At 43.2% G+C, this 26,667-nt stretch overlaps 1 protein-coding gene across 3 annotated transcripts in view; it reads right to left on the bottom strand.

Moving 5' to 3' along the window:
* LOC147748145 (complement C3-like) overlaps positions 1-26,667 on the bottom strand; it is a 1,551,795-nt gene that overhangs the window by 196,484 nt on the left and 1,328,644 nt on the right. For all 3 annotated transcript variants that reach the window (XM_086959014.1, XM_086959019.1, XM_086959009.1), the window contains one exon: positions 12,412-12,581. In XM_086959014.1, the coding sequence (XP_086815140.1) occupies positions 12,412-12,581 (170 nt within the window). The remainder of the gene's footprint in view (positions 1-12,411; positions 12,582-26,667) is intronic.

The following is a 26,667-nucleotide window of genomic DNA, read 5'->3' on the forward strand; positions in this document are numbered from 1 at the left end:
GAAGGGAGTTTAGGAACTGTTCCAGACATATTTTTTCGATGATGTCCTCTTTTGTGGAAGCCTCTGGTTTAAGCCACCGGTTGACAAGATCTCTGATGCGGAAGGACAGCGCTCGTGGATTTTCTTGGGGTCCTTCCTTGGTCTGTCTGAGCTTTATCCTATACGTGTCATCATCTACACCCAGGCGCTCAAGGATGCACTTTTTTATGTCCGGATAGGGGGTGGTGCCTTGGATGTTGGCCTGCTGGTATGCGGCCTGTAGGTCTCCTGTAAGCAGGGGACCCAGATACTGTCCCCATCGATCCTCAGGCCAGATAGCTGCTTGGGACAACCGCTCAAAATTGGTGAAAAAGTAATCGGGGTCTTCACCGGGGACATATTTCTGTAACACCACGGACGGTAGAGAAGTCGTGGGTCTAGGCTGTCCCAGGACATCTGTTAGTTTACCCAGAGCTTGTTCCTGTACTGTTCCGTGACCTTTCAGGACATCATGGAGCTGACTTCTGTCGTCCTCGGCCGTTTTCAAGAATTGTTCCATGAGCTTGCCCAGCTGCTCCTGGGACTCCGCCATCCTCTTCATCACGGCCTCCATGCTACCGGCTGATCCCACTTCTGACACCAGATGTGGTGGTGGGGTGCCCGCGGGCCGGTAAATCAGGCGAGGAGGCCGGAGATAGTGTGCTATTTTTAAGGTAGTTTATTCGCAGTACAATAGTCATACAAGATGTCACGGAAAAGGGGGTCCTGATGTTCGGATCCGGCGTCTCTGTAGTGCAGCTCTCTCCGGAAGGTCCTTGCCAGGTAGTAGGTCCTCGTGGGATGTGGAGACACCTCGGAGGGCAATAAGAGAGAAAAGGACCGTTAGTCCGAACCACGATTCGGCAGTTATGCCACTACCAATACCGGGAGGTGAAAGGGCGGAGCGGAAGGTCGTGAGGGAAGGAGGGAAGGGGAAAAGAGGGACGATAGACCAAGACCAAGACAACGAGACCGCAAGGGTGTACGGGGCGTGTTGGGGACTTCGGGCCGTGCTCAGTGATAAATGCTCTACAATATTTTACAGTGTTAACTCTAAGTGCGTTGTGCCTACAAAGATAGAGATTATATACAATATATACAGAGAGCACCTAACGCGCTCCAGGGGCGGTTTACAGGTACTCACGCGGTCTGCCGTAGCTCTCCAGGTGAGCTACGGCCGCTCTTCAGCTTCCTCCTTAAGGGTTCCACCACTCCTCTGACCACTCGTCTGCTTCGGTTGGCTCCTCTCCTCTGTCACCAGCCTGAGTATCCTGCCACGATTCTCCGACGCTGCTTCCATGATCCGGGATGCTTTTCACCGGTCCTGACGCTCCTTCCGGGGCGGGACTTCCGGGTTCACAGGGTAGTGCTTCCGGTGTTTGCAGGTCCGTGATTGGCTCCTGTATTGAAGAGAGAGGCGGGGGACTGTGGGTCAATGTTATTTTTCCGTCTCGGGGGCGGACCCGAGGGACCGGCTGGCCAGAGTTCGTGTGGACGTTCCCACGATGAGGTAGAGACACAGGGGGAAAGAATCCTGGGGGGGGAGAAGACGGAGGGACTCCGTCACAGTGCAGTACTGTGAAATGGCTCGTGCTGTGAAGGGAGGCTGTTGTCACTGCCTGGGCCTGCTCTGTGGCCACTTGGTCCTGGGCAGACCTCACTCATGCTGCCTTGCGCCTCCTGCGTTTAGGTTGTGGAAACTCCCTGCCTGATCATTCTCTGTTGTGTGCACAAGGCCTTTCACGTGGATTTACAGGTGCCTCTTGGGGATGGGGGCACTCTCAAAGTCGTGCAAGCCCGCATCAAAATCTTTGAATCAATCCTCAGCACCCTGGTGCACAAATGTGGGCATAACAAGTACCCTGCCAGGCAGCCGGGCCCCAGAGTCACACAGGCAGATTGCCACCAGTATACTTCACCTAAGTGCAGGATATGGAAAATCACCAATCCCTGGGCGCGTACCCCATGCAAACAAGAGACCCACCTCTATGGGGAGGCCTCTGCCGGGAGGGCACTCGTCAATTGGGTGCCCTCCTGGCAGAGGCCACAGTCACTCATTGGCACATGGGGTGGGAGCGCTCATTGCCAGGCTCCCCAAATAAATACCTCTTCTCCCAGCAGCAGCAGCAGGCAGCAATGTGGCAGGGCTCACTGCTGAGGGTGGGGCTTCTAGTCCCTGGTCTGAGTCTATTTTGCTGTGCGGCCGAGCCGCACACTGTATTTCATCCTCCTGCGACACCAGAACACTGCTCCAGTCACCTGCATGGGGATCCTCCGCTGTGTCTTGCACAGCCCAGGCCTGCACCAGAATACAGGCATGACTGCCCGGGTGAGGTTGCCCTGGCAGTAGTTGGCAGCAACAGGATGGGTCCCACCGCAGATGGCAGAGCCTCTGAAGAAAAATCAGCTTGGCGTATTGCACAGCACCACTGTAGCCGCAATTCGCTCACTGTCCTAAGGAGGCAATCGCAGCGCTGTTCTGGCGCCAAAGCGGCCAAGGATCACCACAGGCAAGCGTGCAACGCCCATAGGGGAGAAAGGACTTCAGCCCCCTCCCCCGGCGTGTGTTTCAGCCCGGGCTGCTTCAGCTTGAGCTGCTGTGGGCTCGCTGGGTAGTGTCTGGAGTCTTATTTCTGGCACAACAGAGTGTTTCACAGGTCTTTAAAGACCATTTGCATATTTACATACCTTTGTTAACAGGTTACCAAGGCTTAAGTTTTTTTTCTGCTTCCAGTACCCCCTAGGCCCCCACTCTGGCTATTCTTACATTTGCATTTTACATTTACTGCCACAGGGTTAGAACGCATTTAATGAAAAAGAATATAAACTAGGGCTGCCAAAAGAAAAATGGCAGGCATGTGTTGATTAAACACCCTGCAAAGACATCGTCTTAACACTCGATAGGGTTATAAATAAAAACGTATGTATTCATTTGTAATCGATAGGGTTATAAATAAAAACGTATGTATTCATTTGTTATGTGACTTTTCTCTCTTTGTTCCCTTTAACTATCAGTCATGCAGCCCTAGAACACAATTAAAAGTGCTTTCTAATTCTATTTGCTGTTCCAAGTATGCACATATCAGTGTTGAAAATAGGCTTTAGGTAACTGCTATTTTTTGTACTGTTGGGACATCAAGATAATGAGCTGGCAACCCTAATCACAAGACTGGAAGTTTGTTGCAGGATGAGCACAATATTTATTTCCTTCACCCTTGATCCCTGAACAGGGCCAGGCTGGGAACGCAAACCAGCCTTGGCAATGAAGTCTGACTGAACGGGGGGGGGGGGATTGGGGGAAGTGGGGCCTGGGGGAGTACGTGCACTTGGAAAACACTGCAGCAGCTTTTGGTACAGGGGGTCGATATTGCAACACTGCTTCAAAACAGGCCCCCTGTATCAAAAGCGGCCCCACTGGTCCAAAACCAGCCCTCACCCTTCCGGCCCACCGAAAAAAAGCCCAGTGCCCTCTACGGCCAGTCCAGTCCTCTCCCTGAATAATGTCATAATAGCAATAGTTTAACTTATATCTGAAACCCTATGCCAGCCTTCAGTAACATGCTGAGTTGCTTCAAGTGTCTGGGAAAGCACCTTGCATTACGACAACTCACTCCTCATTCTCACCCTTCACTTTCAAACTCACCCTGCACTCACAGCAATCACAATGTACTCATAGTGATCACCTTGCACTCACTTTATATTCACCCTGCACTCACAATGACCCCACTGTACTTATGCCACTCACCATGAGCTCACACCGTTCTCCTTCCACTTACCCTGCGTTCACATGAGCACACCACTCACTCTGCACTCACAATGATCACTCCGCACTCATAACGCACTTACGCTGTTCACTCTGCATCACACGAGCACACTACTCATCCTGCCCTCATGAGACACTTCACTCACTTGTCCGCCTCAGTGCTCACTCTGCAATCTCCCTCAAACAAGCCCATCACTAACCATACATTAATTCTTCCAACTCTGCACTTACATCCGCACCCAAAGTCATATGGTCACCTCACTCACCCAGCAGTCACTCCTCTCACCCTACTCTCACACTGTTGCATTGCTCACCGTGCACTCACATGGGCAACCCTGTCACCCACACAGCGCCGAGGGTTAATGTGCCTGCTACAAAGAACATGTGCCAAGCAGATCACAGAACTCAGTGTAAGTAAACTACAAGTAGCCCTATAAACATTTTTGTAATGTTTGTCAGAAAGGGGCTATAGAGAGATGAGGTGCATTGTTGGTGAGTGGTAGTGAGGGAATTCATGGTGAAAAAGGAAATGGGGGAGGGGCCCCTAAAAAGATTGTTGCACCGTGTTTAACCAGTGCTAAGGCCAACCCTGGTTGGGAGTTGTTACAATCTTATGTTATTATATATACTCTTAATTACAACGTTATGTTATTATATACACCTATTTACAACGTGCCCACCTTGGTATGTTCTAACCACCCCCATGGTGGTAGCGCACTTGGTAGCTTCCTGTGAAGCTGCTCTTAGAATGTTCATGTGAGGTGATTGTCATTGCTGGAGAGCGGAGCAGTGAATAAAGGCAGTTTTCTATCAGACGCCTCAGGCTTACATCTTTTAACAGTGGCGACGAGGATGGGATTGCTAAGGGAAAGAGAACACTGTGTTGAGCGCATGACGAACAAAGCCTTCTTGTAATCTATGAAGGTGGAGGCTTTTCCTACGTTTTAATTATGTTGAGTGTTTAAACTGTAGTCAGCTGCTCTGCTCTCAGCTGAAGCTGGTGCGGTAGCGCGTGTCAGGCGCTAGAGGGCAGATTGCTCTGGTGAATTCTTTCACAGCACTCTGACAGCTGCTGTTCCCTCAACTGTAGCGTGTGCGTTGGCGCGTTCCTGGCGCTAGAGGGCATTGCATTTTTGTTTTCCCTCGCCCAGCGCTTTGACAATACGGTCTTGGCATGGAAGCATCATGAAATATAGAGCATTTGTCTAACCCTCCTCTGTCAAAGTGTAGTGAGGATTGCTGTGCCTACACTTCACTCGCTGACAGGCTCAGCCTTTTCATTTAAATAAGCCTGTCTGAGGAATACATGTTAAAGGAAGCAGAGCCCGCCACTCCAGTGTGTGCCATACTTTGGGAAATTTGCATCTGCCACAGTGACGCACACCACGTTTAGTAACATCTACACAGACGACAAAATAAGGCAAACGTCGGAGATACACACTCCTGTGTGTGTCATACCATGGGGGAATGCGAATCTGGCCACGGTGACGCACACACCACTTCCTGCGAACAATTACTTTAAAAGACACATTACCAGTCATTGAGCCTTAGAATGTGAAAAGCAGTGTTAAATTACAATAAGCAAGTTAAAGGAGAATATTTGCAGTTTAAAATTGCTTTGCCTAGGTCATGTTGCACAAAGCATAATACAAATTTATAAGCGTGGTATGTTTTAATGTACAATTTACATGTTGGTAAGTGTGGTTTAGTATACCTTTGATCATATTCCTGGGAATTCACAGGTGACCCACAGGTACACCCTGACACATAGAACACCGCTACCTTTTCTGTTTGTTCAAAATGGCAGCTGCAAGTATGACACAACCTGCATCGTTCTTGAATGAATGAGCGGAACCCAATATGCCTTGGGAAGAATAGGAAAATGTTTTTGAGTCCTATCTGGTGGCAATAGGTGGAGAGAAATTCAGTGAGTTTAGGAAGCCACATATTTTATTGCACAATTTGGGCCCCACAGGAAGAAAACTGTTTGAATCACTTCCAGAACCGGAAGAGGAAGATGATGATGAGGAAGTCTACAACATAGCATTGATGGAACTTAGAGCTCATTTTGGTGATAAAATAAACATAGTCTTAGAGAGGCACAAATTCTTCAGCCACGTACAAGGGAAGCAAGAGAGTGTTTCAACATATGTAGCTATACTAAGGGGTCTCAGCAAATTGTGTGACTTCAAGGACTTAAATGACTCTTTAATCAGAGACCAGCTAGTTTGTTGTACAAATAATAAAGAGATACAGAAGAAGCTTTTGCATAAGCAACCAGACCTACAGGAAGCAGTTAAAATGGCAAAGTCCATTGAACATACCGACGTGTGTATCAAAGAAATGAACAACATAGAGAACAAAGTAGCGGAAATAAACAACACGGAAGAAGAAAATGAAATATGCGAAATCAAAGGAGATACTCACAAACCACAAAACAAGAAGGATATGGGACAAAGCCATACAAGTGATTCAGAAGGTTCAAGATTAAAATGCTACCGCTGTGGAAGCAACAATCACTTAGCAAATGACCCCAGATGTCAAGCAAAGTCGGCGTGGTGCAGGAAGTGTAACAAGAAAGGGCACCTGGCAAGGTTGTGTGGATGCTTTCCAAAGAAAACATGGAGCAACCAAGGGGAAGACAAGGCCCAAGTGAAGAAAATAATTCTACAAGTCAATGAAGTGGGGGAGGGGAAACAAGAATATCGAGAATGTGAAGTCAACATTGACGGAAAGAAGATTAAAATGTTCGCAGACTCTTGCTCCCATACACCCTGGTGAATTACTCTGAATTCATAGCCATAATGGGCCAAGAACAAAAGAAACCAACAAAAGCAGACATAAATCCTAGTGGATATAATAAAGACCCTACTCCAATGAAGGGAATGCTCAGATCCATAATTGTCTTCAAGGACCGCACCACGGTAGGCAAAGTTTACATTGTGGAAAAGGGATCGAACTTATTAGGGTGGCGACACCAGAAAGAATTGGGAATTAAATTAGACCCCAATCATCCGGAACAAGTATTGTGCACCAACCCTGGAAGTGACTATGAGGATATCATTAGAGAATTCAAGGAAGTCTTCTTGGAAAAGTTAGGGTTGCTTAAAGGCTATCAACATAAAATCAAGTTGAAACACAATGCTAAACCGGTGGTGCACAAAACCAGACCTATTCCCCACTTGATGTGGGAACCCCTAAGGAAAGAACTAAACAGACTAGAAGACTTGAAGATCATTGAACCTGTGGATTGTACAGAATGGGTAGCACCCATTGTTATCGCCAGGAAGGGTAATAGTCAGGACATTAGGGTGTGCATTGACCTCCGAGATCTGAATAACAGCATCCTAGTAGAAAGACATCCCTTGCCACGCATCCATGAAATGTTGAGCACCATGGGGAAGGCCACTCATTTCAGCGTGTTAGACCTATCCATGGCGTATCATCAGGTGGAGTTACATCAAGAATCCAGGAGACTAACGGCATTCACCACTCCCTTGGGAACCTTCATGTTCTCCCGCATACCATTCGGGCTAGCATCGGCGGCTGCCGTATTCCAAAAAATTATGCAGCGCATTCTGGATGGTATACCTAAGACACTCTGCTTTCAGGATGATGTTCTAATCTACGGTGCAAACGAAAAGGAGCATGACCATAACCTAAGACAAGTCCTTTCGAAATTCAAGGATGCGGGTCTCAACCTCAAACAGGAAAAGTGCAAACTGGGAGTGGAATCGGTGGAATACCTAGGACATTGTATCTCAAGAGATGGGTTCAAACCTAAATTTTGCTTGGTCGAGGCCGTAAAGGATGCCCCTGCACCGACCAAAAAGGAAGAACTAAAATCTTTTCTAGGACTGGCAGAATACATGGCAAAATACGTTAATCATTTTGCAGAAATCACTGCTAACCTAAAGGAACTAACAAAAAGGAATGTACCATATCAATGGTCGGAAGAACACCAACGTGCATTTACAGAAGTAAAAGAGAACATTATTTCTGCCCCATATCTGTGCAATTTTGAGCATAACAGAAAAACCATCCTCACCACAGACGCAAGCGGAAAAGGGTTGGGGGCAACTTTGTCACAAGTTATTAAAGGCAAAGAGAGAATTGTGGCATTTGCTTCACGACCCCTAAGCAAAGCGGAGTTGAACTACTCAGTGGTGGAAAGAGAAGCCTTGGCTTGTTTTTTGGGGGTAAAACACTTTAAATTCTTCTTGTGGGGTATACAGTTTTGTATTCAAACTGATCATAAGCCCTTGGTATTCATGTTCAATCCCAAGAACAACTCTTGTAACACCCCTCGAATTACAAAGTGGATTTTGGGGTTTGAAGGGTTTTGTTTCAAATTAGAATATGTGCCAGGTACACAAAACTCTGCAGCAGACTTCCTTTCTAGGAGCCCACTCAATAGGGAAGAACAATTTGAGGTAGGCGAATACCCCATCCTTCAGATTGAACTATCAACCATTACTTCAAAAGAATGGTTGGACCACATGAGCTCTGATAGCACTATGACACAACTCAAGTCATACACGTTACAGGGATGGCCCGAGTCTCAAGAACAATTGAATGCTGACACAAGGAAATTTTGGGAGGCTCGCAATGAACTTTGCATAGATAAAGAATTATTGTTTAGAAAGGACAAATTAATCCCACCTGAAGCGTTAGGAAACAAAATTATAGACCTAGTACACGAAGGTCATTTGGGGAGAAGCTTAACTAAGGCGAGATTACGTGAAAGCTACTGGTTCCCCAACATGGACACTCTTGTAGAAGAGAAAGTAAAGCTTTGCAAAGCATGCAGTAGTAGTGACAAGTCAAAGATACCTAGGAAGGTTCCAATTTTCCCGCTTCCTGTTCCTAGTAAACCATGAGAAAAGATTGCCCTTGACATAATAGGTCCACTTAATCTACCGAGGGTAGTTAAGAAATTTAGTATCAAAAGAGAGGAGTCTTGGGCTATTACTGCTCTTATCGGAGCAGAAGGTCCATACACGACATGCCCAATTAACACAGAATACAAAGATTGTCGCGATGTTCCTAAGGAAAGGGGAAGGTGTCTATACAGTCTGTAGTGCAAGTGGATTAGAACAGGGTAGCCTGGTGGTCACCCTGGGAATCCATTTTGTTGGATTTAATGCCCTCACACACCCTTTCAGGTGTCATGCTTCATCATTTGGGCCTGCTCCTCGTTGGGTCGGCGGTGCAATACCCAACGGGCAACACCTCATAGAGGGGCTCTTTGGCGGAGATCTTTTTCCAACTGCCGTATAGATGAAGTGCGGGTATGGGGCCAGGATTCAGGGTAGACGTAGTGGAGTGAGGTAAAATAAAGCTAGTGGTACCGGAGACACTTTATTCAGGAGGGCCACTGCTTTAGTTAAAAACAATTTCCTAGAGGAGAGTAGTGGAAAGTGATGTTTCCTGCTCTCTTCTGGAGTGTGTTAGAGTCCTGACTCTAACACACTCCAGAAGAGAGCAGTGGCCCTCCTGAATAAAGTGTCTCCGGTACCACTAGCTTTATTTTACCTCACTCCACTACGTCTACCCTGAATCCTGGCCCCATACCCGCACTTCATCTATACGGCAGTTGGAAAAAGATCTCCGCCAAAGAGCCCCTCTATGAGGTGTTGCCCGTTGGGTATTGCACCGCCGACCCAACGAGGAGCAGGCCCAAATGATGAAGCATGACACCTGAAAGGGTGTGTGAGGGCATTAAATCCAACAAAATGGATTCCCAGGGTGACCACCAGGCTACCCTGTTCTAATCCACTTGCACTACAGACTGTATAGACACCTTCCCCTTTCCTTAGTTAAGAAATTTGCCATGGTCCTAACTGACTACCACTCGCATTGGACAGTGGTCAACCAGATAACCACCGCATCTGTAATTCAATTCCTTAGAGACACCTTTGCTACGGAAGGCATACCTGCATCCATAGTCACTGACAACGGGGTCCAGTTTGTTTCCCATAACATGACAGAGTTTCTCAACAACCTAAATATAAAACACATCACCTCACCTCTGTACTGTCCCAGTGCCAACGGGTTGGTAGAAAGGATGAACCGGATGGTTAAAGGCGGAATCCAATTATCCAGTAATAACAACATTCCCATTGAACAAGGTCTTCAGGAGATGTTATGGGCCTACCACACCACACCCAACCAAATTACAGGTGTCTCTCCTTTCTCAGCATTAAGAGGGAGAAAACCCTGTACCAAGTTCTTCCCAAATTGATTAGGGGGGGAACACTCATCACCAGGGACATGAGTGCTTTCACTGACAGAGTTCAAGACCATCAAAACAAATACAAAGAGCGTTATGACTCCAAGCATGGCACTAAGAACCCAAAATGGAAGGTGGGTGAATGGGTTTGCATAAAAATCCAAGATGTAGCAATCCTGAAAGCAAGTTTTCCAAACCTAGGTGCATAACAGCAGTCAAAAGAAACACGGTCATTCTAGATGATGACCAAATGTGGAGCATGGACAGACTAGTAAGAGCTCAATAAGAACAAAATAGACAGACCCAAAACCTTCCCAGCTCTGAACACTTATCTGACGTCACCTCTACCCAAAGAACATGCAAGACACCTGGTTGGCATAAAGACTTTATTGTTTACAAATGAACCTCCTCCGGGACACATGTTATGCTAGACTGTATTGAGGGAAGCTATTTATTGCAATGGTTATAAGGGGGGAAGATGTGTTACAATCTTGTGTTATTATAAATACTCTTAATTACAAAGTTATGTTATTATATACACCTATTTACAACGTGCCCACCTTGGTATGTTCCAACCACCCCCATGGTGGTAGCGCACTAGGTAGCTTCCTGTGAAGCTGCTCTTAGAATGTTCATGTGAGGTGATTGTCATTGCTGGAGAGCGGAGCAGTGAATAAAGGCAGTTTTCTATCAGACGCCTCAGGCTTACATCTTTTAACAGGAGTCTTAGCCACGCCCCTGAAGTTCGGATCTAGTTGCGCCCCTGACTACAGGCATCACACCCCAGTGTTGTCTCTGGTCATTCCTTGCTAGACCCCAAGCTGTAGTTCCAGTAGTCCTGTACTGTATCAGGACATAAACAGGTCAGCACGGGCGAAAGGGAATGTCGGCAGGTGAGATGCTGCAGCTGTAGCAGGATTCAGTTTGGGCCCAGCTCGGAGCTCGCTTAAAGAGTATCTGATGCGACCACCATCTTGGCCATGCCCCCCAATGTTTTATAGTCTATGTAAATATTTTTTCATTTTTCAGGATGCCAATTCAGTTGACAAACTGGATATATGTTTCATAAGAGCTAGAAGCTCATTTCCTAAACATGTGCCCGCTTTGAAACACATTCTGTGAATTCCACTGGAAACAAAAATACAAAATACTATGTAGGACATAGAGTTGGTATAGTCGGATATCACCTCCTGCCAGATAATTCCAAATATGGTGCTTTTAAGATGGCATTTTCACAGTGCCACATCATGAAAAATATGGCATTTTTAAGCCAAAGTGTACTATCAAAATATGTTTTTTTGTATTATCAAAAAGCTTCATATTTCTTGGCTGGTTTTTCAAATTCTAGGATAGGATCCCTACAGTGAGTTGGTCAAGTCGGTTTAGCCAGTATCCAACAGTTGAACAATTCAGTCAATAGGGGCCAGTTCAGCTTCCAGCACTTTGCTCCTATATGCCGCCCACTAATTCTCTTTCAGTCCTCTGTGCTTACGTGGTGTATTAAGAAAATGTTATGAAGCGTGAGTAACCCAACCATGCTCTATATAGTCTAAAGCTGCAGTCTTTGGACTGCGTTTTGTGCATCTGAGTAAGGCACAGTTAATTTATTTGCTTTATGAGGCCTAACCCCATCCCCGATATGACAGATAAATATATGGCACAAAGCTGAGCGTGTGGCATCTGAGTGCTACAGACAGTGTAGGTCAATGCATGCTCTACACTTAAAGCAGTTCATTGAGGTTGTATAGTTATGACTTGCATTTTATAATGAACCTCATGAATATTTTGGTTGTGTGCATGTTAAAGTTGTCGCCCACACAGAAATACTGCTGTATGTTAATAAAATAACTTTCAATTAAATAAAAACGTAATTTGAGGAGCAGTAAAATTAACACGTGGCACTTGAAAAGTCGTGAATAAAGACACCACAGTAAATCTCAAGGCACTCAAGGCACTACTCATGACCTCACTGAGCACACCAGGGATGTCGTCCAGTATAAAATCATCAGTAATATCACTTGTAACATCACATATAACTCCCCTAGGGACCTGTGATCGCTCCTCAATAATCCTATGCATCATTCAGGTCTCGTGCCCATTTCACCTGCATGGGGACTGGTGCAGCATCTAAACATAATGCTGCCATAATGTGGTTGTTCTTGACAAACGTATAATTCTGGATCTCCATAGTGGCTCGTGGCCTTCACGCCACCCAATGGAACATTGAACACTGTTTTCTAATAATAAGTGGTGGTTCTCTTTCGCGGCAGTAGTTCCCAGGTCCATGTATTCCAAGTTGCCTCTCTTTAGTGTTTTGCAACTTTTAGAACTCAACCAAGGCAGACAGACACACCGCACTAGTGCTCATTGGCAACCACATTTAGTATTATTTTCCTACCTGTGTAGAAGAGTAACCACCTCCGAAGTCTCTCCGCGATATCAGCCATTCGACGATTTTATGCGCTTCGTCAATCTTCTCCTGCTGCAGTTTTTGAAGCAGTGCATAGGCAGTTGTTTCCACCGTGTAGACAGACTCCTTTTGATTTTTATATGCCCAATATATTTTATCTGTAGATGTATTAAAATATTTATCACACCTTTGGTCAAGTAAAATTATAATCGATGAATGGTAAGAATCCAGGCGATTGAATGGATTAATGAGAAAAAGAGTACCCTCTTGGCAAAATATACATTTACAATTTATAATGGGCCAAGACAATAGAATGCGGCAATACTGCTGCTATTTCCTCCTAGGAAAATACTTGCCAGAGGCATGACGGCCTCTGGAATTTACATAATGGTTTGACTTTGAAGGAAGGGAAACAGCCGAAGGCAGTCTTGTGAGACGTGTGCACCGTAATGGTTTTTCAAGTTCAGTTCAATTCAATATACTTAATTCGGTTTCAGAAAAAACATAAAGGCACAATAAAACAAGTTATAATAAAATTCACAGCATACACTTAATATAAACTATATCAAACCAGTTCATCCCAAAAATATTTAACATTAATCATCATTCCTACTGTAATATAAACAGTCGATCATCGAACTCTCAATACAGCTCAAATTTGCTCTACCAGGGCCAAGGATACAGATCAATTCAGAAATGGGTTTTATATTTGTAAACCAGATATGTGTTTGTGTGTGTGTATATATATATATATATTACTCACATTAAAATAGCTTATTAGTCTCATAATAATTAAGAGCATTTTCGCCTAACCACTGTTAAACCTTTGCTAATCTTCCTAACCTGCACTAAAACATTTGATACATAATAGCACAAAATAAATTGACTGCAGTTGTTGTAGATATACCAAAGCTGGTGTGTGCTAAACAAAATGTAAATGTTTGAGTAGCGCTATAATAAACTCTCGTCTTGGTGTGATATATAAAAACCATGTAAAGTGGATTGCTCTGAAACGTTATCGCAGGGGTAGGCAGGTGATGCATACCGGTTGAGCCTGCGTCAATAAAAGCAAACAAATGGTGTTCAATATTAAGGAAATTTATAATAAAAACCTGTGAAACACATTTGTAATAAATATAATGTAAGGTTGGATACCTGGCCGGGTCATCAAAAGGGTGTGAGCTATCACCTTAATTATTTTAGTTCAGTATTCTCCCTCTTTCGCCTAGAAAGATCAGTTAATCTCGCTTTCAAGTCCCTCCGCTTCACACCATCTAACGTGTTTGGTTCTGAAAATAATTCTATGTTTTCCATCTTCTCAAACGTATTGCTAGTATAATTTACCTAGGGGAGTGTACCTACACCATCCAATGGCAGACAGCCCTGGATAATCCTATTCAAAGAAGTAGCCGACTTTATACATACAGCTCGCCATAGGAGTAAAGGTGGTAGGTGAGCCCGTCCTCGATGTATGACATGACCCAGTTCTTCATGACAAATTTGAGTAACTTGTGGGAACCACAAAATTCGTTACAAACATTTGTTTTCTAATTGCTGGAGGGATGAGTGATACATTCCATTCCACTGGCGTAGTTGGTGGAGCTTTGGCCACTCCGCATTGCAAATGTAACGCAGAATTCTAACCAGTTTCCGTCAACTTACATATGGCTGAGTTTTTTCTCATGATTGTAAGTTGGCGAGCGAGAATTGGCAACCCCTGTGCGATTTTTGGGTGCTAGGAGGTAACCCATCTGGATTTTCACAACAAGGAGGTTGTGACCGTTCGCAGTGGGAATGCTGCCACTGGAATTCTAGTTGAAAAAAACCAACCTCAGAAACAGCGCACTTAGGCACACTACGTGGTGCCAGTCACATTAGGTTTTCTGCACTGAACAAGCTCCTGGGGCTAAAAATCAGCACAACTTGCCGTTTTATGCCCATTCATGGAACTCCAGAGAATCTTGTGGAGGTTTCATGTAGCTCCGCAGAATTCCATGGAGAGAAACTCCACAAGTTCTGCACACCCCTAATTCACATCCATCCACCCCTATAATCCCGCAACATACCATACCCCAGAAAAACATTTACTGCTGCATATGGTGAAAATCATTGTCAATGGTTTTGTACCAGGCTTTATGACAAATCTAAATAAAGCTTCTGTATATCTTTCAAAGCACATTGTCCTTGCTAGCAGCAAATATTTCCACTTGTTGTGGGAACTATATAGTAGGCTCAGATAGGAAACTGTATCAGTAGACGTCATCTTTTTACCTTTAAGAATGTATGGACCATTCTTTTTCCTGGCAGTACCAGTGGTCATTCTAAAAGACTTTCCTTGATTCACTCAGCCCCAAATCATCCATGAATATAGTGAAATTTCCAAGTGGTGTTTGAAGGTCATTCCCCATACGAGTCATCAAGGTTGCATCATCCAAATTTAACAGGATGAGCAATGGACGGACCCTACCTGTGGCGTATCACAAGCTCTCTGAACCATAACATTTCTTGATATTATTAATATATAAATTAAATAAGAATGGGGCTAAAATGCAGCCCTGCCTCACCCCTTTTTCCACATTAAAAAGCTTATTGCACACTCTCTTTCGTCTGTATCTGACACATGCAGTTGTCCCCATATATGATTGTCATAGAAACTGTATAATATGCTCCTCTCCATCCATATTCATCATAAGGGCCCATAATTTACAGTGGTTAACATTGTCAAAAGCATATGACAGATCCATATAGGCCAAGTATAGGAATCCTTTTTTGGCCAGGGTGTACTTACTAATAATGAGGTACAGATTTAAACACGGGTCTATAATGCCTAATTACTTCCGGAAACCATGCTGAACATTGCAAATAATGCTCTTTTCTTCAGTGCAGACCTTTAGTACTGTCAGTAGAATGCTCCCTATCATCTTAAAATAAGAGTGTAATAGGGAGATCGGCCTATAACAACTTGACTCACACTGATCGCCCTTTTTAGGTCTCGCTAGAGCCAGCGCATGCGCTGTATGGCGAGACATTTAGTGAGTGGCTTTAAAAAGTGCCACTAGAGACTTTTGCTGGCCACCAGCTTGCGGATACGGGCGCGAGCGCGCGTGCAGCTGCCAGCTTTCAGCACCTGATTGCGATAATTTTCACTTTCGCAAGCACAAAACTCCAGCTTCTCCCCTTTCCCGACCACATATCGCCTCTCGCAGCCCCTCTCGCGTGCGCGGCCAATGCTTGTTTTTTCTTTACTATACGTATAACCACGCTTTACTTTTAATGTTATAAGTGAAGCGCGGGTGCCACGATTATACCAAAAGTAAAGAAATGGAAAAAAATAACTATTTCTTTACTTTTGCTATAATCGCAGCACCCACGCTTTACTTTAAACATTAAAAGTAAAGCGCGGGTGCTGCGATAATAACAAAAGTAAAGAAATAGATTTTTTTTTCTATTTCTTTACTTTTGGTATATTCGTGACACCTGCGCTTTACTTTTAATGTTACAAGTAAAGCGCGGGTGCCGCGATTATACCAAAAGTAAAAAAACTGAAAAAAACATCTATTTCTTTACTTATAGTATAATCGCGGCACCCGCACTTTACTTTTAATGTTAAAAGTAAAGTGTGGGTGCCGCGATCATAGCAAAAGTAAAGAAATAGATTTTTTTTCTATTCCTTTACTTTTGGTATAATCGCAGCACCCACGCTTTACTTTTAATGTTATGAGTAAAGTGCAGGTGCCGCGATTATACCAAAAGTAAAGGAATAGAAAAAACATCTATTTCTTTACTTTTGGTATAATCGCGGCACCCGCGCTTTACTTTTAATGTTAAAAGTAAAGCATGGATGCCGCATTTATACCAAAACTAAAGAAATAGAAAAAACATCTATTTCTTTACTTTGTGGCGTTCCCCAGAGCTCAGCAGTAAGCCAGATATTATTTAATGCTTTAATCAATGAGAGAGAGAGGACTAGATAGGCTAGACCGTATCCCCTGGGTTATATGTATGTATCAATAAGGACTAGCTAAGGTTAAGAGAAGTAGGAGACTCAGCGCAGTACGTCAAATAAGGAGAAACGTTGTTTTCCTTATAAAGCCCTCACCCACCGACCTAGTCGGTGGCATGCTTCATCATCGGGCCCACCGTAGGAGACTGCTCTGAGTCTCCTACTTCTCTTAACCTTAGCTAGTCCTTATTGATACATACAGATATTATTTAATACCTACGCCAACTGTGTGGCCCATCTGCTCAGTACATTTAGTTTTACTTTTGTGACTTATGCAGATGAAAGAGAAAACCATTCCACAAATATAAGTTCTGGTAGGATGCACATATTTATGCCTGGAGATTTCTCAAAAGCTTGGACCAATGATTAATGGCGCATACTCCTGGGTACTCTACCTAACCCAGTTTATAGGTGAAAAGCCCAGGTATCATGATCAACAGTAATTTATTCCAAAACTTAACAATACCATTTCTTCATCTGTGTTTTTTTAAACGTTGCTGTCTAACATATGTCCAACACTCCTGAGCATTGTCGGAATCTGTAGTCCAAGCTATTCTTTCTCCGCTGGACCAGTGTAATGTGTTATTCTTGGTGTTTTCTTAGTACTAGTTATCTAAACTACAGCGGTCACAAAATCTGAGTGCATGACCTATATTGTTCCCTGCTATATGAATTCATATTTCCCCTGTACAGAGGGTGGTTTATTGGCTCTTTATTAGCAAAAGAATATTGTTCAAGAGTCTCTGCATTGTCCACCCTACCTTTTATCAGCAGGGAGTCCTGCCTACTTACAAGTGAAAAGTTACCAATATAGTCCAAATAGGCACATAGTGGCAAGAGCAGTTGGACACTCCTTTGTTCATGTTGCAAAGAACCAGTGCCTTGCCATCATGCTTAAGGATACATACGTACCATTTTGCTAAAATATTACTTTTTGTCGCTCTCTCGCAATGTTGTTCATCTACATATATAATCCCAGGACACCAATGGGTGTTAGTACACTTTTGACATTTTGTAACCCAACATAGAAGAGGGACAGTGCTGGGTTGAAGCCAAAGTTTTAGACACAGATTCAGGTAAATCATAAATGTCATATTTTAATAGCATTTTTATGACTACTAAAGAAAATGTCTTGTCTTTGATCGCATTCCACAAGTTTTATTGCTTATGAGGGTGTCATTTCATGGTTTGTGGTGAGGCGCAATGAACCACTTTTTGAGACTGCTAATCTGTTGTTTGGAAACAACCGTATTATAACTTGTGTTGAATCCATATTTCACAAAGTTTAATTTAATGTCCCAAGGCAGTCTTGTGACTGTTAAAAATAAGAATTCATAATGTCAGCAGGGGAAACATCATGACATGCATGAAAGCAATTTCATGACTAGCGGTCCTTATTTTTATACGCATATTGATGGGGAATTCAAAGTTCATATAAATGCAGTAATGTAAACGTTACCTCTGACGGGCAGGGTGGGAGAGTGGCTAAAGAGATTTGTATATGCTTTACCTGAGCTTTCACATAACCCTGTCTTGTAAGACTCAGAGAGTAAAGCTAAAAGTCCCCTTCAAATATGCTTGTCTCACCCTTTCCAAACGTCGCCAATCTCAGCACTTACGCAAAAGGAGGTCCTGAAGAAGTAAAATGAACACCACTTTAACAAGCATTGGCATAGCCAGTAGGTCTCGCTTTTAGGACCTTATAAGTATTTAGTTATGCAGCACAATATCCTTGGTGCAACAGCAACTGTTGCATGGCTAAACACTTATAAGGTCTCAAAGGCGAGACCTATTAGCTATGCCAATCCTTGTTAAAGATTGAAAAAATCACAGACTGACTTTGTGTGGGAGGCAGGCCATACTTTGCCACAGCTTTTAGAACATCTGTAACCAACGGTACCCAGAAGTCAATGTTATCACTGAACATATTTAGAGGTAGGCAATCCGGCCCTGGAGCTTTCACTTTTATTCCACTTTTAATGGTGATTCTAACCTTGTCACAATTCAGCTCATGGGTACTGGTAAATGGACTAAATTGCTGTCCTTGGCCAGTGGCGGCCGGCATGGCTTGGGGGGGTGGGTGGGGGTGTGTATGGGTTGCACACAGTGGGGGGGGAGGGGGGGGGGGGTGGGGGGTGCACAATTAAAAAAAATCACTCCCAAAAATAAACATACATTGCCGCTGGGTCCTGTGTCTTTGCTCCTGCGGTCCTTGTCGAATTCGAGGAACAGGAAGCACAGCCAGGCCCCAGTGACCAATCACAACAATGCAATGCACTGTTGTGATTAGTAAGCACTCAGGCTCCCCTGACCAATCACAATGCTGCAATGCAACATTGTGATTGGTCTAAGCATCCAGATTCAACATTCAGTCAGGGAATGGGGCCTGGGTATGTTCTCCACGCAGGCTGCAATGCAGCCTGCATGGAGAACAGGGAAAATGCACACAACTGTTTTGGGCTGCAAGAGAGGGCCAGTCAAACAGTCATGTGCACTCAGGAGTGGGCAAACCACTCCTCTCCTGCTCTGAAGAGGAGAGCAGCCCCACCCACCCACCTGCCCGCGAAGCGGCACAAGCATAAAATGATAATAAATCAAAGCTATTAACATTTTATGTTTCTACATTGCACTGCTTAAAAGCAGTGGGGTGAAGCTCCTCCGCCATAGCTGAGGAGCCATAACTGTCCTGGACCCTGTTTACATAAATATGTTCTGCTTCATTCCTTCAAGCATAAATAGATGCAAAATGTTTGACCCACTCCTCTGGCGAGACAACGGTATCCACTAGCTCCCTAAGATGGGACATTCACCACCTTCCTGAAGGCAGCACAATCAGACTACTGCAAGCCTCCTGGAGGCTCTACCAGGCCCCCTCCTTGATTACTCTTCTATGGTCTTTCAATGCCTCTTTTAAGGATATCCGACATTTTTTAACCTTACCCATATCTCTTGGAGCACACTTCAATTCCCTTTTTAGCACTCTACAAGATAAATCCCTCTACCCAAGCACTTTCCCTGGCCTATTGATTCAACATAGCATTAGGTTTTCCTTTATATAACTTCACAGCCCCACAAAAGCTAAGATGACAGTACGTCCCTCAGCAGTGTCACCAAGACAAATTTCCACTTGTTCACGTTTCCTACTCACTCGGTTGCACAGGAATTCTCCTGAGTCTAGCTGTTTCCCATTAGAGTACAACTCCGTTCCTTCTTTCCACCACTATCCCCACCCATTTAAAGATCCATTACGGACAGTTTCACTTGTTTAGATGAACAACCCCAGATGTGGCAGGACATCTGTTTGAAAATCCATTATGAGCTATTTCTAACATCTACACACACACACGGCGTCTGCTTTGGCAACAGATTGAAACCTACTTTCCTTGTCGCGCTTTTTAAGAAGTGGTCATAGTGGTTCCAACTGCCTTTCTCCAGCTACTTTTCATGAAACTAATAGTCCCCGGAACTTGTACCTCTTCCTTTCCAGCCACGATGAAGCAGATTGGACGATGGTGTCTCAGCGCCCTTTAATATCCTGGAGCCTCTAGTCTCAAGCATTGTGGGACATGTAGTCTGTACGTCCAAACGCTTTTGCCCAAAATATATCTTGCAAGAATCATTGACAACTGTGGATCCCCAAACAGAATTGTGCACTAAGCACATGCAAAGTTTTTAACCATATTCATATTTACTGGTGTCAAGTTCTAAAGTTCAGTCATCTAATTTAATCCATCAGTCACAGTATTAAAATACAAAGTGAGATATGCCTCTTTCTGAGTAAGTTTCCTGTCAGCATCCCCTCCATGGGGATCAGGTTCTATCACAGCTAGAACCGTCCAACGGCGATCCCTCTCAGTGCGTTGTTTCTTAATCAATTGATTGTCCTATGGGGCCACAGGTACTTTATGTTGGATGCTTGATTTATGTTGTTTGATCCTCTGACGAATCTATTGATTAGTTTTCCCAATGTATAGTTTCCCACACGTCATACTTACTGCATATACCATGTTTTTGATTTTAAAATTGGTAAAAGTTTTGTATTTTCATTTGATATTTTTGTGTGTAAACAATGAACCTTCTATTGTTTGACTGCAGCATATACATGCCAAAATCTACGTATTCGTAGAAATTGCAGTAACCTGAGTGATTTCAATATACAAGCAGAAGACCTTATTAACAAGCTACTGACAAGAGGTTATCCTAAAAGAATCCTACAAAAAAGCCGTAAGAGAGCTAAGATCAATAATAGGGAAGCCCTTTTGGAAAATTATAGCAAAGACAACGAAGCCGAGACACCGTTGACCTCTGTGACGACCTACAGCACATATCTAATGCTGTGAGTTGCTGCATAGGCAAACATTGGCGAATTCTAACTAGCAATGGGCGCAATTGGCAAAAAACGTTGTTTTCCTATAAACGCAAAATTATTCTGCAAGATGCTCTTGTGCATACCCGTCCTAGAATTAACCACACCATTCAGGACAATAATGTACTCACTACATGGGGCTTACCCCCCGTGATAGGCCATTTCCCATGCAGAGGATGCAGCGTTTGCCACCTTACAACGGCAACTAAAACACTTAGGGGCAGATTTAGGTTAACTGGCGCATCCTCAGGGATGCGCCAGTTAACATGCGCCACATTGCGCCACAGCTCCGCCAGCCATGGTGCAAAAACGGCACAGATGCGTGACGCATCTGTGCCGGAAATGTGGCGCATTGCTGGAGTTGCGTCGCAAGCGCGACGCAGCTCCAGCAAGGCTCGGGGGTGCCCCATTTTAACAATGCTGCGTCAAGACCTACGCCTGCTTCAAGCAGGCGCAGGCTTTTGATGCAGCATTGGCTTAAAAGTGACTGAGTGAAATCTCATAGATTTCACTCAGCCACTTTTGCGAGGCGCACCTGCCCTGGAACACCCACCCTGCGCCGGAACGCCCACAAGCGGCGCAGGGCTTTACAACGTGACGCATCTGCCTAGATGCGTCACGTTGTAAATCGTTCGTAGGGATGCGCCACGTTTACGCCGCCTTGCGTGACGCAACAGCGGCGTAAACGTGGCGCAAGGGCCTCATAAATCTGCCCCTTAATTTGGAGGATGGCAAACTCTGGCATCTTAGAGGACACACGAATTGTAATTCAAGCATTGTCATTTACCTTGTTAGTTGTCCCTGCAATCTTAAATATGTGGGAATGACCATGAGGAAAATAAAGGCGCGTATCGGTGAGCACCGCAGCAATGTGAGGTGCCGTAGGAGCACTACAAAACTAACTGCTCATTTCCTGGAACGTGGCCACTATCCTAATGATATTAGATGGACAGTAATAGAGCACCTCAGTCAGACCAGTGAAAGCAGCATCTTTGAGAAAGAACAAAGATGGATCTACCGTCTTTCTACGCATACACAGGGCCTGAATGACGCTGACCCTGGGGGTCAGTGATGCTGCGGTGATCTTTCTATCGATATCATTGATGACTTTTCCCGGTTTCCAAACGCTTTTGTTTTCCATTCTCCCCGTTAAAGAGACTCCCCTTTTTTCCCTAGGGGTTATGTCTAACAGTCTTTTCCATCCTGCTGAACATTGACTGTAATTATCAGACACTATTTAACCCCGGGTTAACAGGATCTCCCAAGGTGAGGCTCTCTTGTTTTAAGATGGCACAGAGTAGGAAGGCTATACACAGACATTTACATGATCTAGCAAATGTAAATTAGGAGCCCCTGGTTGTATACAATATTATGGACCCTGGGTAGGTTCATACAATGTTTATGAAGTAAATCAGTAATCACAGCAGCCAGTATTGTGATGTTCTGCATACTTCCCCTTTAATTCTCTATGTTCTTACTCTCGTTCTGTACTCTAAGAATGTACCTGCTTGTATGTTCTGACGATGTCAGTTACTGATGGCTGTTCCTGGGATGAGGTTTTAATAAACCCACCTAACCTTCTTACTACTTGACTCTTGGATTTATTACTTATTTAACTAATTTTACACTGGCGACGATTGGACACCTCAACCAGAACAACTTGAATGAAGAAGATTACCTCGCTTTCTCCTCCAGCGGCTGAACGATAAATCAAGAAGCGAAGCAACGACTTCCCAGCGGCTGATTTTGACGTCAATTACTCGGTGAGGAGAGTGGGAGGAATATTATTAAATTAAATTATCCAGGGAGATTTATTTGAGCAAATAAATTAAAGGAAAGAGATTTCAGCTGAGGCGCGAGCTCAACGTTCTATTTTGCTCGCGCAAGAGAGAGCTACGCGCTTATACGTCAGACGTCAGACGCTGCTCTTTTAGGAAACTGTGCGCTGCGTTTCAATCCCTCGTCTACGCTGCGTTTCAGCGTGTTGTCTCAGCGCACTCGTCTACGCTGCGTTTCAGCGTGTTGTCTCAGCGCATTAGAACCTTTGCATCAGAACACTTTATAGGTCTGGATTCTGAGCAACACAAACCAAAATTCCTCTTTCTTTTGGATTACCAGCAACAGTGTAAAGAACGTTAAACAAAAGGAAATTCTAAATTAGGTCTCACCTTTTGTTAATGTATTCCACTCCCTGAAGACATTGACTACTATGACCTCATAGTCACATGTGTGGATATTACTCGATTGAACACTCTCTCTCAATTAGTAAACTAAAGAGACTGAATCCTGTGTTATTAAGATAATTCTATGAGAGAAATCAATTTAAAAAAAAAACTGCAGTATTTAATAAAGGTAGATAATAAATTAAATACTTATAGAGAAAAGAAACAGAAGATTATTTTATCGTTTTAAATAAATTATTTATCACTTATCTCAATATTGAAGTACACTCTTCTATACAAAGATGCAAAACGTAACGCAGCCAGCATTTTTTCTGGTCAGTCCTGGTGAACCAAATATAAAATGGAAGAAGTGGAAAAAGATTTTTGCAAACTATGCGAGAGTATGTGGAACGAATCTCAGTGCTGAAAGAAAACATTCACTTTTATTACATTGCTTAGGAGGAGAGGGTCAGGACGTTCTGGAACACTTACCTGATCTTTCACCAGCAGAACAAAGAAATTTAAATGAATATGAGATAGCGATCCTACAACTAGACAGACATTATTTACCTAGACTCAGCACTATAATGGAACGATATCACTTTGGGCTAAGAGAACAAAAGAGAGATGAGTCCGTGGAAGACTATGTTTCATCCTTAAGGAAACTTGCTTCCTCCTGCAATTTTGGTCAATCCCTTGACGAGAGAATTCGGGATCAATTTGTGTTGAGATGTGTCCATGATGACATAAGGAAAGAACTTTGGTTGAAAGATGAACCACCTCTCGAAGAAGTACTAGAGATTGCCAAACAAGTTGAACATATGATGAAATGTGTTGGAGAGCTTAAAAAAGAGAAGGATAAACCTTCTGTTGCTGATTCAAAAGAGGAAGTAAAAGTTGATGAAACGATTTGTCAGGTTAAAAAAAACAGATGGAGCAAATTTTGAAGAGAGAACACATAGACAAATGAATTCTGCTAATACTAGATTTTCTTGTTTTAGATGTGGTCAAATTAACCATTTAGCTAATTCTCCTATGTGTCCTGCTCTGAAAACAACTTGTAATTTATGCAATAGAACGGGTCACTATGCTAAATTTTGCAGGTCGAAACCACAAAACAGCGATAATCCTAGGAGAAGGTGGCCATAGCCTCAAGTAAGATCCATTTGTTTTGAGGTAAATGATGAGGAATCTGATGATCATCCTTCCTTTTTAGTCAAGGTAGAAAATAACATGATAAACTTAAAATTTGATTCATGCTCGAAGATAACTATTATAAATGAGGCAATGTTTAATGAATTATTTGCAAAAAAAGTAAAAATGTTTAAATGTGATATTGTTCCTTTAGGTTATAGCGAAAAACCAATCTCTATGCTGGGATATTTTTTTCGCAGAAATTGAATTGGGCTCTCGTATAATTGTGGGAAAAGTATACATTTCAAAAAAAGGAGATGCATTGTTAAGTTGGTTACATCAACGACAGTTGGGAGTCACTCTTGATCCCAATGCTTCTCCTCAAGTTCAAATTCAGGAAATATCTGATACACCTAGTACAACAAGTGATGCAGATTTATCTTTGACCTTAGCAAAAAAGTTTCCCAATGTCTTTAGAGATGAATTAGGGTGTTTGCGTGGATATAAACATTTGATCAAATTAAAAGATAATGCTCTCCCTGTGGTAGCCAAAGTTAGGAGAATTCCCCTTTCAGAACAGGCTAAAGTACAAGATGAGTTGGATAAACTTGTCAAGAACAATATAATTGTTCCAGTTGAAGCTACGGAATGGCTTGCTCCTGTTGTCATAGCGAATAAACCCACAGGCGAAATTCGTCTTTGCATTGATTTAAGGTCACTAAACAAGGAGGTAGTAGTTGACAGGTTCCCACTTCCTAATAATGATGAAATGATTTGTACTTTAGAAGGAGCAAGATACTTTACCACTCTTGATCTTGCCTCTGCCTACCACCAGGTAGAATTAGATGATTCATGCCAAGACTTAACTGCTTTTATTACACCGATGGGTACGTTTAAGTTCAAAAGAATGCCGTTTGGCTTAGTTTCTGCGGCCTCTGTTTTTCAGAGAATTATGGCAAGAATTTTGAAAGGTTTAATTGGTGTAAAGTGCTACCAAGACGATTTGTTAATTTATGGTGGCAGTGCTCATGAACATGATACTCGTGTCTCAATGGTTTTGAAGCGGTTAGAAGGTGCAGGCATGACTTTAAAAAGGGCAAAGTGTAAATTTGGGGTACAAGAGGTTAATTATCTGGGTCATCGCATCACGTGTAATGGGGTTTTTCCAAAAAAGGAGTTAGTAGATACCATTGACAAAGTGAAGGAACCCACTTGCAAAGATGAACTTCTTTCTTTTTTGGGCATGGTAGAATTTTATGGAAAATTCATTTTTAATTTTGCAGAAAAGACACACAACTTGAGAAAATTGACTGTAAAAAAAAATCTGTTTTTAACTGGTCGTCTGATTGCAAATCTGAATTCTTGAACTTAAAGAAGGATTTGAATAAGGCACCTTCACTCCATGCATTTGTCCCTGGTTTACCGACTATTTTGTTCACTGACGCAAGTGATAAGGGACTTGGCGCGGTTCTAATTCAAAAGAAAGATGGAAATGATTCCTTGATATGTTGTTCTTCTCGTTGTCTCAGGGGATCGGAGTTGAATTACTCTGTAATAGAAAAGGAGTCTTTAGCGATTTTTTGGGCACTAAGGAAGTTAAAGAATTTGATTTGGGGTACCAAAATCTGTGTTTTGTCTGATCACAAACCTTTAAAAGAAGTCTTTTCAAAAAAAGGTTTAGATGCAATCTCATCTAGAATAAGACGATGGATTGTTTCCTTACAGGAATTTGAATTTGATGTTGAATATATTCCTGGGGTTGCGAACAGATCTGCAGATTGTTTATCCAGGTTGGTTGACAATGAGAACTCTGACCAAGATGATGTGTGTGATTCTGAGGAGTTTGTAAATGTGTGTGACGTAACTGATGGTGCCATTATTGAATCTGAATGGAGATCTGAATTGGAGAAAGATGAGGAAATGTCAAGGGTTATTCTTTCATTAAAGAATAACTCTCGTTTGGACAAACCATGGTTGTTGGTTGCTGATGAACTGTCGGTAAATGACGGTCTTTTAACCCGTGGAACTAAGCTTGTTCCTCCTTACTCACTAAGGAGTAAATTATTGTCTCACGCTCATTGTGGTCATCTTGGCATAGTCAAGACTAAAGAGTTTCTTCGCATGCAGTTTTGGTGGCCAGGCATGGACTTGGAGATTGAGAGAATGGTCCGTGAATGTCCAGAATGTTGCTCTAGTGACAAAATTTTAAAAACAAGACAAATGCCTATGGTGAAAAGAGCCTTACCTGATCATCCATGGGATGAAGTAGCAATTGACATTCTTGGTCCTCTCTCTGGGGTTTCAGATACTCCTTATCTTATTGCCTTAATTGACTTATACTCGAGATGGATTGAGGTTTCTGCTGTCAGAGAAATTACTTCCTATTCTGTCATCAAATTCTTAGAGCCTATATTTAATAAGGAGAGTTTTCCCAACAGTCTTTTGTCTGACAATGGTCCCCAATTTTGTTCCTCCCTGTTCACTGACTATCTGAGAAAATGTGGTATAAACCATAAAAGATGTTCACTTTATCATCCGGAAACAAATGGTGCAGTGGAGAGGGTTAACAGGACTCTGAA

This window comes from Lissotriton vulgaris, chromosome 1_1, assembly GCF_964263255.1.
Source record: "Lissotriton vulgaris chromosome 1_1, aLisVul1.2, whole genome shotgun sequence".
NCBI classification, from domain to species: domain Eukaryota; kingdom Metazoa; phylum Chordata; class Amphibia; order Caudata; family Salamandridae; genus Lissotriton; species Lissotriton vulgaris.